General features: G+C 36.6%; 1 protein-coding gene across 1 annotated transcript in view; it reads right to left on the bottom strand.

The window, feature by feature from the left end:
* Positions 1–13,265, bottom strand: part of AASDH (aminoadipate-semialdehyde dehydrogenase) — a 17,433-nt gene extending 4,168 nt beyond the window's left edge. The window contains exons 1-10 of the mRNA XM_010193505.1: positions 13,036–13,265; positions 10,957–11,077; positions 10,039–10,379; positions 9,210–9,402; positions 7,492–7,733; positions 4,873–4,979; positions 4,254–4,426; positions 3,512–3,704; positions 2,903–3,021; positions 754–1,588 (exon numbers count right to left, since the gene is read on the bottom strand). Coding sequence (XP_010191807.1) covers positions 754–1,588; positions 2,903–3,021; positions 3,512–3,704; positions 4,254–4,426; positions 4,873–4,979; positions 7,492–7,733; positions 9,210–9,402; positions 10,039–10,379; positions 10,957–11,077; positions 13,036–13,265 — 2,554 coding nt within the window. The remainder of the gene's footprint in view (positions 1–753; positions 1,589–2,902; positions 3,022–3,511; positions 3,705–4,253; positions 4,427–4,872; positions 4,980–7,491; positions 7,734–9,209; positions 9,403–10,038; positions 10,380–10,956; positions 11,078–13,035) is intronic.
* Between the last annotated feature and the right edge of the window lie 491 nt (positions 13,266–13,756).

Genomic DNA, 13,756 nt, shown 5'->3' on the forward strand with positions numbered 1-13,756 from the left:
GAATTTTCCTTTTCGGAAAAATAAAGTTTGGATGTTTTCTAATGAAAACTGAACTGCAGTTCTACAAACTCCTTCTGTTTTAATGAAACATTCAATTTTGTCATCAGAGTAAAAAGCAATCAAAATACTGACAAAAAGATGGTAACATTAGATTTGCATAAAAAAACCTCACCACCTGGACATCTGCACCAACCAGTGATATGTAAGTATTAGCTAAAAAGATAACATTAAGATGAATAATGCCAAATCTGTTGATAACAGATATGACAGAATCAAAAAACTATCCAAACATGTTCTTTACATTTCCAAAAAAGAAGAGTCGAAGGAGATAATTAAACAATGTGAAAACTAATTTGAGGCACCACACACTCATTTCTACCTCTATCAATTTTTAAAGACATTTTAAGACTGTATCACCTTTCCATACTTTTTTTTAAAAAAGGTCATACCTTAATCAACCTCTAAAAAGAAACCATACTCACCATTCCTTAATAAGGCCTCATTAATAAAATTGGCATACAATAATTCACAAGTGTGTATGTTAGATAAGCTCTATCACTGGCTATGATGAAACTTAAATTAGTTCCTCCTTCTGTTTTTATTTCACAATAAATTACTTCTGAAGCAGATACGGAAATTTCTGGATAAGTCTAGAGGTGGAGAGCATTCAGAGGTAAGAAATAAGACTCTGTCATTCATCTTGCATTTAGCAGAAAAAATAATTTAAAATAAAGGCTAAAACAAAGGACATACCAACAACAATGAAATTTCCACACTTGGATACGCAGGCAGAAGATTCAATACGATCTCCAAGGTTCTTCTCCCATTTTATTTCTCCCAAATCTAGATCAACTGCCTGCATTGCATGAGAGTGAGAGCCAACATACACAGATGCAGACACTTCTTTAGACGGTATTACAACCAGTGGGGATGCATCAACGCATTTTCTTGTATTTGACTTCCATCTTACACGTAGTGCCAACTCCGCCGTTGTTACGTGACTACATTCTGCGTGGATTTGCTGCACAGAGCAACAGTTGGTTTTATTCGCCTTGCTCCTAACTGTTAACATTCTGTTCTCCATTTCATTCCCTTGCCTGTGGCTTTTCGTTATACTTGGAGTCCTTAAACGCAGACTGGATGGCTGCTGTAGCAGTTCCACTCCTACTTGTACTGTATTACTGGGATGCTTAGAAGACTTGGTGAAATTCATAGAAAAAAATTTATTTCCTCTGCTTAGCGCAATAAATGAAATTAATCCTGAAGCAACCTCAAGACCTCTTTCAGATTTTAGTTTAATATATTTCCCATGGAATTCCTCTCCACTGTTCTCACTTAATTTTCTTTTCACAACATTGTCAGAATTCATTAACTGGTCTTCATCTGGAAACAGAATTTTAAGAATATGTCTATAAACCTCTTCAATTGAGCAGCTGAGAATAATTTCAAGGAGTCCAGGCACAGCTTTGCCTACCAGCATCTCAATTTCATCATAAAATCGCAGAGCCTTTAAGGAGTCTCCACCACTGTAGAGAAATACTGCATCCTTAGAAATTCTGGTGGAATCACCCGGGGGACCCAGCACAGACTGGAGAAAAGGAGAAGGAAAGAGGTAACAGCCCACGAGTGTTACACGTCACACATAAAAGAACTCAAGTTGGGTAAAATCTACCTGAAAACCCAGAAGCCTCATTAAATTAACTTCTAAGGAAACTCACTACTCTGCAAAAAATCACACAAAACATTTTTGTGCCAATAGAGATAGTGACGGAACAAGAACTGGGGAGGAATGGGGAAACGGAGATACTTGTTCTGTACTACAAAATGTTTTGCTCAATTCAAATTCTGCACTCCAAGGAATTAAAGCAAATTGTGCTGTATTTGTTTTGGCCTTTTGCCATCTCAGTACCGTTTATCAATGCTGACTTCTCAGATAATAACATTGATGTCTTTTGATAAAATTGGTTCAGATGCTTTATTAATAAAATTTATATAAACTGGTATTTTTTACTTCTGAATTATTTAAGTAACCTACTTATTTACCTACTATTGAAGCTGTAACTCCTTCAATTCATGAAGGATTTGGGATTTGGCATTGTTACTACAACAAGCAGCAATCACTGTGTTCTCTCACTGCACTCCCTGCTTGTCCATTCTGCATGTGATGTCCAAATTCTCTGGTTCTGGAAGCTGCCTTCTGCTGTCCATAACGGGTCTAGGGCACATCCCATTCCTTTGGGTTATCATTTCTAGAGCCACTAATACCGTTAAGTATCAGCACAGGCAAATTGTGTTACTAATTTCACTGCATTTACTTGTTCAAGTTCTAGCCACAGCAAATCCCACTTTCAGGTGAAACTTAGAAGTCTATCCTTAAAAAAAAAAAATACTGTTTGGCATCACATTTCAGCACCATGAAAAACAAGTCTTTAGCACAGAAATTTAGAAAAAGACAGTCCAAGAGACAATTATGCAACTGTGCCATCTATTTAAAAAAAGACTCTTTGATTCATAATTATCTTGAGAAAGAAGAAACTCTACTAACACAGTAGCTATTTTGTACAAAGTTTCCATGTCCCAGTTCTTTGTTTCCCTTAGGGATATCTTCTTTGGCATGTGAAACAGTTCAAAAAGCTACTGACAGGTTACATCCTTCCTGTGCTAATTGCTTATACCTCATAGCCTGCAGTTTTATCCGATAGATAAATATAAATTACTCCCTTTTGGCCACCGCAGAGCAACTATATTTAAGTATTAACTAAACAGAAAGAGCTGTACTGCTTAAATATATAGGCAGCTAGAATGTTCTGGCTGCATTAGTCATACTTCTTAAAACTGTTTAATTCCTGACACATGTATAATGATCCACTTGCAAAGATAAAAAGGCAGCTCAAAATACTACCTTCCATAAATACTGCAATCTTTCCCACAATTCCTCTGCGCCACTCAGCTTACTGTCACGGCTTCTGGAGTTTAGATGGTTCTGGTAAATCTTGTTCAGTTCAGATACATCAACTTTGCCTTTGTAGAAAATAAAGTACGGGTTTTTTAATTGCTCTTGTAGCATTTACACTTCCAGAACTAGCTCTGCCCACATAGACACTCTAATCTTGTACACACTTCCTTATTCATAAACAACTGCACCTGTATTTTTTTTTAACCAGTCAATCAACACCACTTAACAGAACCCAATAAGGTTTTTCAAAATTTACCCTAGCTTCCCACATAAGCCCACCTTTGGGGCCTGATCTGGAGTCAGGGTTCTGTTGCAGACTGCAACAGGTATGGCTGAGAAAATAAACGTGCAGTGTTAATACTAAATTGATTTTACTACATCAGTTTTACTCTCAGAGGAAACATTATCAAGAAAACATTATACAAGGTCATTATTACAGTTAACTATCTAATCTACATATTTAAAAGCATGAACCGAGTACTGGATTTGGCCAATTAAAAATAATAATACAGACTGTTAAAATAAGTGGCAAGGGTACTTAAAAGTTTCATTTACCATGTGATGTTAAAGGCAAAGCTTTAATCAGTACAAGCTCATCAGGGACTGCATGAGCTGGCAGGCGCTTCTGGAGTTCTTTAAGTGTTTCTCCCTTTTCTAAATCATCTTTGGGTACAGCAAATAGGATAAGCTTTTCCTGCTCATACCAGGTCACTGCAGAAGCTTGTACTTGACAAAGATCTTCAGCAGCCTGTAATTAAAAAAATATTAGTCTTGTTTTGAAATGTAGTTCATCAAGAGAGTGACAGGAGTAAAAACCAAAATTCTAAGAAGTACACATTTAAAATTTGTATTGTCTCACATTCCTGCCTAACACCCTATGAAATACCTTTTCTTGTAGCTAAAGTTTGTACTTCTTCACGTAGAAATGAACTCAGAGATGTACGTACTATTTGCCTAAATGCCGTGAATGAGATAGAATCCATGAGTCTGACATTCAGTCTTGTAGAACAATCACTATACAAGTGTTGCAGTGCAACACTCAGTGTTTTTCAGGTGTTTATCCAGTTCTCAATTCTTCTAGAAGAAACCATACAATAAAACAGATTTCCAATGACTCAGAACCAAACTCCTCCCTAAATTATGTGACTAAATTTTTTATAAGACACCCTCGCAATTTCTTTAAGACTCCTCAAAGTCATATGAAGATGAGTAAATACCCATTTCTGTTCATAACGATGTGTTCCTTACCACTGCTCTTTTAATACTGGCATACTCTACTCACTAGATGTTATATTACCTGCTGCAAACATTCAATATTCAAACGTTTGCCGTGACGTTTAATCTGATTGTCTTTCCGGCCCAAGAAGAACAAGTTTGCATTCTGCACTCTTACAAAATCCCCTGTTTCTCTCACTGTGTCCAGGGGTACAGTTATTTCATCATCAAGAAAGCAGACTCGTTCTTCACCACCTACACAAGAAAAGATCATGGTTACATATATTAAATGGCTAACAGTAAATGAAGATTATAAAAAGTATTTTATCAAATTCTCCTAAGCTCTACCAAACAGTATAAGTAGTACTAAAAGATTGTTATCGATGTCTAAACTTCTGCAATGTATAAACTGGGGGATGCAGTTCATTCATTTAATACACGGAAACGATTTCAACTGAGAATGCCAAAATGCAAGCAGGAAAAAAAGCCAATATAATGAAAGCACAGTCTGCAGGTAGAATTATGGTAATTTTCTGTTCATCATTCCAACAACCTAAAGTACCACCAGAAAAGTTCCCAGCCTAAAGGGAAACTAAAATGCTATATTAATCTGTATATCAGAGGCAGACACCAAGTAAAATAATTAACATTTTACTAAAACTCAGTAAAGTATCTTAAAAGAATAAGAAATATAAAATAACCTATAAATATTTGTCCCTCGCCTTCTAGAACTGCAGAACCATTGGTATCTCTGACCTCAACTTTTGTTCCAAGAAGTGGTGATCCCAAAGGTACAGCAAAATCAGTTCTAAATGTATTAAAAGAGAGAAAAAGTAAAAATCTTCTCCTTCTGAACACAAACAGTTCCAGAAATCAGTTAGCATACAGTTTTTTAATGGATTGGTGTAAGAGCAAAAGTAGATATTTGGGGCTTCTTTCTACACAAATTTCTTCTTTGAAAACATCTCAATTTGTTCTAAATTATAAAGCTCATCAGTATGCAAGGGTTTCATTATCATATACCAAAACCTACAGAATGATAGAAAATAAAGCTCAAATGGACCTTGAAATACCTTGTGAGTACCCCGAGAATTTCAGTCAGCTTTTAAGTCCTCCAGGTTGAAACTTCCATCAAGTCAACCAACTTGAGTTCTACCTAGTTTGAGCTTTCATTCTATTTGATTACTGATGTTGTGACAACAAGTACAGTTGACTCTTTCAGAAAAGACTGAAAACCAAGAAACTGTAATTTCTATGTCATGTATCTATTATAAACTACTTCTGTTGAGCTGCAGACCAAGTGTTTCCTTTCCCTTCATTCTCTAGCCTCTTCAAGCACTTGTAGAATCTAATTTATCGAATATAGACACTATTTCTGAGTGGGAGTAGAGAATAATGTATTTTCTTCAAAAAGCAAAATTTAAAAAGCGAAGTAACTTTAAATAACTTTGGTAATATATGAAGTTAGGCATGAGTTCCAGTTCAATTTCCATCATAAAGTTATTTTAACCTAACAGTTCCTGTTAAGTCAATTAATTCTGCTAAGTCAATTAATTCTTTATCTCAGGTTGACCAAAAAGCAGACAAATTTTGTAAAATGTGTATTTCTGCCAAGTGAGAATCTTCTCATTTTCCTTCCTCTGGTCAGCCTCAAAATAGAATTACTTGACAAACAGGTACAAGAAAGCAACACAGATTTAATGTGTCTGTCCCATACCACGGGAAAGTCCCAACACAAAGACATAAGCAAAAAAAAAGAGTAGAATTTCGCATTGCCAAACAAAACTTCAAGATGCCTACATATTCCACAGAACAGCAAAACTAAAAGACAAACAACACTTCATTTGGCCATTGGGATTAGACATTTTATTTTGTCAAACTTATCTAAAAAACTGAGGGATCCAGACCACTAAGGCACTAACTTTGCGCTGACTTTTTTAACTTTCTAGTGGTCTTTAGAAAATGTGCCAGCTTTCATCATTCAGCTAGCAAAAATAAAAGGCCACTGTACCCCAACAGTCCTATCAATAGTAAGAAACGAAGAAGACATAAAATAGGCTGATTTTGTAGTATTTGGGGCTACTTATTGCAAAGGAACCCCAATTCCCTTTGCAAAGGGGCTTAAAGGGAACAGGCTCTGAAGTGAAGGGTGGGAGACAACAGTCAAGACACTATAAAAAACTTCTATCATTCTAACTGCATATTAGTTAGGGCTGAAGAACACCACATTATCTGTGGAGAAGGTAATGTTTGAACCTAGAGAAACCAGAATGAAAATGACTTTCACATGACAACTTTATGACCATTCACTATTTTCAGTCTTCAAGGGTTTAAACTCTCTTTATAAAACACAACGAAGAAAAAAGTCTTGAAGTAATTGAGTGAAAATGGCAGAGCGCTAACTGATAAAAAGATAGTACTTCTGGAAGTCCAAGGAAAATTACTGTGAGGCCTTGGGCAAGCCACTTTGGACAAATTTCTGTCACCCATACTAGTCAAGCAATATCAGTGGGATCATTTGCTGAACAGTATATTATCCAATAATAGAAAAAAGCCCCAGTACCTAGTCTCCACTTAATCATTTGTGGAGTTTTAAAATCTGTAAGGAAAAGCAAAGAAGCAGTAAGGAAAACTCGTATATCTACTGATTACATTTGAAAGTAATATTTAAGCTTTTTTGCTTAAAATAAGTAAATCTCAGAAGTAACATTCTGAACTTGACAGAGCTAAGCTTTGAGTATATCTTTGTTTCAAGGCTATGACTAAGGGTTACCAAGCCCCATTTCTTTACTCTCACTAAGAGTTGTGTTAGGTTCCTTCTCTTTGAACATACAAGATCTCACTGGAAAAGCCTCCTGATGAGCAAGAGTATGGCCAACTGAAGTTACAAGATAATTAGGTAGGAGCTGCAACATTGACTAAATACTGCCTCACAGTCAGAGACAGCACAACCTGGCCTAGGAGAGTCCAGGTTCAGCACGTGGAATCACAGGCTGGAATGAGGAAGAGGTCTAGATACAGAGATGTCTAAAACAGAGACCATCACGATGCATGACGTGAAACTTAACAGGTCACAAATACACAGAATTTCAGACTGCAGTTCTGTTGTTCAAGAATCACTCAACAACAACTTTTACTTGAGGGGGCTGTATCAGAGCAAAAGAGAATGGATTAGTCTATTTCTACATAAAAACCAAACGTAAATTCTACCAGGACAAACACTCATGAGGGCCCAGCAGCCCTGGAAACAGGAGACCAAGGTTCTGTTTCTAGTGATCATCATTCACATGCCAAGTCATGAAAACAGTGACTTTTCCTACCTAAAATCAGCACTAAAAGACTCTTCAGGAATCTTGTAGCAAGTGGCCCAGCTTGACACTTCAGTAATACCATACAGATTAAAAATACTTGTTTTGTTCTCCTTGTGCTTCCAACTTCTCAAGACATTCAGTGCAGGAAATGCTTCACCACCAAGGGCTAAGACGCGAAGTGAAGTATTCGCGGACAACGCTGTTGATTTAATAATGTGAGCTCCAAACCTTCTGAAAAGTGTTGGTGTTGCCTGAATGATACATATTTTTTAAAAAAGACATGAGAAAGACCTGTTATATTCTTTCAGCATATGTGTACACCTCTTCTTGCTTTACCATATCCACTGTATAGTTATACTGTGGATGTACTTAATTATCTACATATAGTAGAAGGCATCAACCATCAGGTAGAAATATAGATCATAGTGGTGTTTTGTGAGATTTTGTTTCTTATGTGAAGCCTTTAATGAGTACTATCCCCACCAATCTATGTTCTTCTGCAGAGTTTCTTCTTTCCTTACATGTGTTATGGGTTCCATGTTGTGTCTCAGCTACTACTTAAGCGAGTGCACATTAGTTCTTACGTTAATTACTCCAAAACAGAAATCAGCAAACAAAATATTCTCTTGATGCTACTGTTTGAGGGTTTTTTCCCTTCATTCCAGCTTGTTACAGCTAAAATATAACCTACGCATCTGATTAACTGGCATGCAGAACATTTATAGAGCTTTCCATAACTCTAAAAACTCCTAGGATGCCAGATTCTGGGTTGTTCCTGATTTGTGTAAATGTAACAGTTTACAAAGATTAGTTTTTCTGAAAGCTTTGACATCATGCTTTACAATGAGCATGGGAAAAAAAAAAGAACAAAAAAAAAGAAACAAAACAGCTTCCGTAAATACAGCTACTTCTAAAAAATTATTGGTGACGTACAGCCCTTTCAGTGAAGGGAAAAACAGCAAATCATTTTAACAGACACTTCACGCTCATTCTTGCCTACTTTTTCTAGTAAGAGGACTGGAAAAATCAATGGAATTATTTCCTACCAGGTTATTTTCTTCTGGTAATAGATGAAGACCATCACTTTTCAACTGATCATTTTAACTTTAAGGGAATTACAGCAAAAAAATGGAGGAGAAGAATTAATCTTTCCCTCCCTCATAATAACTTTTTAGATTTCTCAAGTCCGCTCAAGCAAGTGAAGAGGGGATGGCAATGTCTTGCTATAATTTAAGAAACATAATAAAATTATTCATCATCAGTTAAGCTATAAGGAGAATATTTTTGTCATTGATTCAGCTGAGAAGCTCTTCCTTCCTTCTTAGCACAGAGCCTATAATTAAAACTTAAAAGTTGCTTATGAGGAAAGGCTCTAAGATCAAGCCCATTAAAAAGTGCTAAAAAGGTCTATAATAGGTCACTCCATCACCAGATTCTTCAGAACTAAATGCTTAATTAACACTGTAATTTAATTAATTCCTCGTTATTAATGGTTTCTTAAGATGAATGCTGGGTTTATCTTTAGTTCATTGTTTTCTGTCACAAAATGTTTGAGGCTTTGAGCAAGCAGCTAACACTGTACAGTAAAAAGGATAACAAGAGCCATGCTTTCAAGGAAGAATGCTCCTGCTCAATTGTCGTTAGCAACCAGACTAATGAAAAAGAGGCACACATCAGCAAAGGTGAGAAGCGAGACACTGGAGACACTTATCTTAGGTGTCTCCTACCTGCAACACTGTCACATGGTGATGGTGAAACAGAGCAGCAGACAGCTCCACTGGCATCATTTTAACTGTGTTTGGTACCACAAGAATAGAGGCTCCGCTTGTCAGAGCAATGAACAATTCGACCACAGATGGGTCAAATGTTAGAGGAGAGGCCAGGAATAGCATATCATCCTGTGTGATCTCAAATATGGACCTAAAACAAGAAAACCAGGAATTATAAATCTGATACACATTGTTAAAAAAAATTTCAAACTAGAAGAGCAGCATTAAAGAAATGCATTTTTGCAAAGCTAAAGTCTTAAGGGGAAAAAGAAAAATGGGGAAAAGGAAAATGGAATAAAGGAAAAAAGAGAAGTAAAAAGAGAGAAGAGAGAAGAAGAGAGAAGAGAGAGAGAAGAAGAAAGAGAGAAAAAAAGAAAGAAAAGGTGGTATTTTCCACAATAGGGTATTTTAGGAAGTATTAAATGAAACAGAAACCCAGTTAGCCTAAAAAGGAACTGGGACTTAAAAACTACAGAACACACTAAATATAACTGTGAATGAATAATTAACTTTGATATTCATTTCTTACAGCATATTATTTGAAGTACATCCCTCAAAAATTCATGTAAAGCACCATTTAAAAATAAAAATAACATTTAGAGAAACAAAATTTTATATGGCATTATTTAGAAATAAAGAAATCTGAAAAGGCAGAGAAGGAAGAAGTGAAGCAGTGTTAGCAAAACCCTAATCTATGCTCCTCTGAAGTATTAAAAAAAAAAAAAAAGGAGTCCTTAAATGTCAAATTTTTAAAAGCATTTAAAAGGAAAACTGGAACCACACTTACTTAAGATGCTGAATATTTGGCACTATACATTTATGAGGCACTCTGACTATTTTAGGGATCCCTGTAGTTCCTGATGTATGCAAAACATATGCTAAAGAGTATTTCTGGCGAACGTCCATGTATCCTCCTTCTGATGTTTTTACTTCTGTTCGATTTGGGCAAATGGTATATCCCGCCTGCGAGTTACCCATAGCTTTGAAAGGTTCATATTTACTTTTCACATCATCTACTTGTGAATTTAAATCAGCATCGCTCAAGCTCATTTTGAAGAGAGTTAAACCAATATGTTCTATTGTGGAAGAATCGTGGTGAAACCAGCCAACATGGGACATCTGAAACTTCTGGAAGAGAAAATAAACAATTTCAACAGCAGAACTCAGGACACACTGTTATTGTTCTACTGTATGCGATGAAATATTAAACAGTGTTTGTTTCACAAAAAAACCCCGTGATTTTTCATCCCTCTAATTTTGGAGGACACACCAGACAGTTTTACATTCATGTATTTTTATGCATTAAATGTAAGTTAACATATTTATAAATAAGAAATAAACAGTTCTCTGATCAAATATTGAAAAGAAAGGGAAAATATACAAAATAATCCTACAAAAGACAAAGAAGTATTAATTATAACTAGATGGTCTGATCTTGTCTATTCCCTTTGCAATGAGTGAGGGTACAAGATTTGGGAGAAGCTGGACAAAGGGAAACCAAAGACTTAAACACATGAGTTATTTTCAACCATTGCAAAGAATTTCAACTCTCAACCTTGGCATATGGAGAAATAAGTTTGGAAATGTCTTCCAATGCCAGTGACCTACAAGCTTGCCTGGAAAACACTGTAATAGTGAAGTAGGCATTTTTGGGTTTTAACAGGGAGAGAAGCACTTTGTACTTTGTAGAAGCCTGAACACTTACATGTATTTTGTCATTCTCAACAAGAATATATTGAAGATTGCTTTTCTTCATGAAATAAACAGATAACATTGGTGGTGCATCTGGATCAATAGGAGAATATGCAGCTGGAACTTGAAGGATTCTAGCAAGACAAAAATATTTTTAATTTATTGACAAACAAAACTTTTATAAAGCCTTTTAAATTTCACTAACATTCATTTAGCCAGAAAATGTAGTTATAACTTTTAAAGCTTTTTTTTAGAAATAAAGTAGGAAGCAAATTATAACCAGTGTTGCCTTTTGGTATTTTACAGCAAGGAGAAAGATTAAAGCCAGATGAAAACATTCAAAATGCTTCCTGGCCGAGCAGGTTGGTGATGACAAAGGTATCACTGACACGAACAGCATCACGTTGTAAAAGCTTCTGCTATTGACGAGGAACAGAAATAAAAGTTTTTCATTTATACATGTGCATGTATAAACACTTTAACAAAATACCAAAAGTCTGTGCACTAAAAACACTTTCTGTTCTCACTAGTCTAAAGAATCCAGCATAAGAAAATCTGAGCACGTACTGGAATTTCTTCCCTAATAACCAAAACAGAAGAACACTAAGTACCATTCTGCCCTCATTGGCGGTGCTTTACATCGTGCTGCTCACTACAACTCCCCCCTCTAGCGGCTCCGTTTGATAAAGACAAGCACGTTATTAACGCTGCAAAAAAGCCAAGATGAGCAAGTGGTGACTAAAACATGAACAGTTCCCATAAAACTTCACATTTCTTCTAAGGCTGAGTTCCCAAGTACAATTAGCTGCATTTCCTCCCTGTGCAAGCTTATCACACAAGCAATTTAGTAGCAATGAGATCCAGAACAAAGACTTGGAGAACGCAGCACTCTGCGTGCTTGTGCAGCCACTGGAATCAGTCAGCACCTAAGCCTGCCCTGCGCCACATATACCCGTAACGACAGCTCTAAGACTCAAAACGCCCCAGTAGTTTCCAGAAACAAACAAAACTGCGTCACTGCTCAGTTCATTGGGATGTAGGATAAATCAGGTCGGAAGGGACCTCAGGATGCCCAGTCCAACCTCCCACTCCAGTGCAGCTGGCTGTGAGACTGGACCAGGTTGTTCTGGACTTTATAAAGCCAGGCCCTGGAAAAATCTCCAGGGATGATGCCTGCACATCATCAGCAGGGCAACCTGCTCCACTGCAGGGAAAATTATTTCCTAAACAGTGAGAAAGTTCCTCCATGTTTCTGGAAGGTTTATATCACAGCACTCGCTCACTTCATTGCAATCTCAACTGTGATACCTCTTGCATTGTTGTGTACTTTAGATGCAGTGTGACACAGGAAAACACTGAGACAAATCATCCCCATAAGCAGCACAACTGCTGCTACACACATCAGCTAAAAATATGTTTGTGATGCTGTGATTCTGTATTACCTCATAAATTCAATGGCTATAAAAGACAAATATATAAAATGTACAAACATTACAATTCATTAGCAGTAGTTGGATTTTTTAATTGTTGAATTAACATGAGTGCTGAGATGACAAACATTTCGATTTCCTAGCCATTAAATAATCAATGACACTTTAGTGCTGCATTGCTCATTACTTTTTTCTACAGCATTTGTAATGGAACTGTAACTGCACTCATTTAGCCTGAAGCATGACATCTATTTTCAGTGCATCTTTTTCTTTTGCTAGCAAGAATACACTAAAAAACAGCATGCATTTTTTCATATATATATTTATTGTTAGAACGCCTCCATTTTTAAACAAGCACTATGATAACAGTTATTAATTTTAAAAATGTCTGTTTAATCACATACTTTTAAGTAACTGGATAGAGTTACACACACTTGACATCAATGAACTCAAGATTAAAAATATTTTCAGCGGTGGCTTTTCAAAATATTATAATACTGCCATCTTTTTTCTTAAAGGATGCAGGACTCCAATTCCTCTTGACCATATTACTATGGTATTGCTGCATTTTTGTTATTAAAAATACAAACAACTTGAAAAACTGCTTTTATAGAAATGACCCTTAAAAAAGCCACACAGATTGCAAACATTTATACCATTACCCTAGGATCCAAGATGGTAAGTTTATTCCTGGATAGCAGTAAAGGCCTATTTCACATTTTCCTTGCTGACTGCAGTGCTTTTGAAGGAAAGCTGTTAATTCTGTGGCAAGCTTAACCACCGCTGCATACGTGTAGGAAGTTGGGGGTTTGTCATTGCATTCATCAAACCAAACTGCTTTCCTGTCAGGGTACAGGCTCGCTGCCCGAATCACTAGTTCCTGAAGAGTCATCTCAGCTGCATATCTTCAGTCCTCCTGAAAGATCAACAAACAAGACTGCACTGGCATCTCCTAACTTTCAATGCTTTAGCCAAATCACGTAAGAAAACAAAAACCTACCAAGGAAAAAAACGATCCTTGGCAGAAAGCACACAGCTTCACACATTATATGGCAAAAATCTAAAGCTTAATGCTTTTATTGTTTACCACGGGTCTCATCCTACGGCCCAGGATCCAGTAATTCACTAAGATTTCATTCCACAGAGGTAGTTTGCCTACCGCCATTACACCTTTCTGCTTAAAGCTGGACATAACTGAATTAATAACTATATTAGCACAACCTAATTAATAATCTTCTTATTACTAGAACTGCGAAATACTAATGTTTCCTCTGAAAGCAGAAAACCTAAGGCGTCGATTGCTAAGGCCAGTGCACATCTCTAACTCTCTGCCCGACGGAGCCCTCTTGTCAGGCCCGTACCGGATGACCGAGCCGCGGACCG

The sequence above is a fragment of the Mesitornis unicolor genome, unplaced genomic scaffold (genome assembly GCF_000695765.1).
Source record: "Mesitornis unicolor isolate BGI_N332 unplaced genomic scaffold, ASM69576v1 scaffold21641, whole genome shotgun sequence".
Lineage (NCBI taxonomy): Eukaryota > Metazoa > Chordata > Aves > Mesitornithiformes > Mesitornithidae > Mesitornis > Mesitornis unicolor.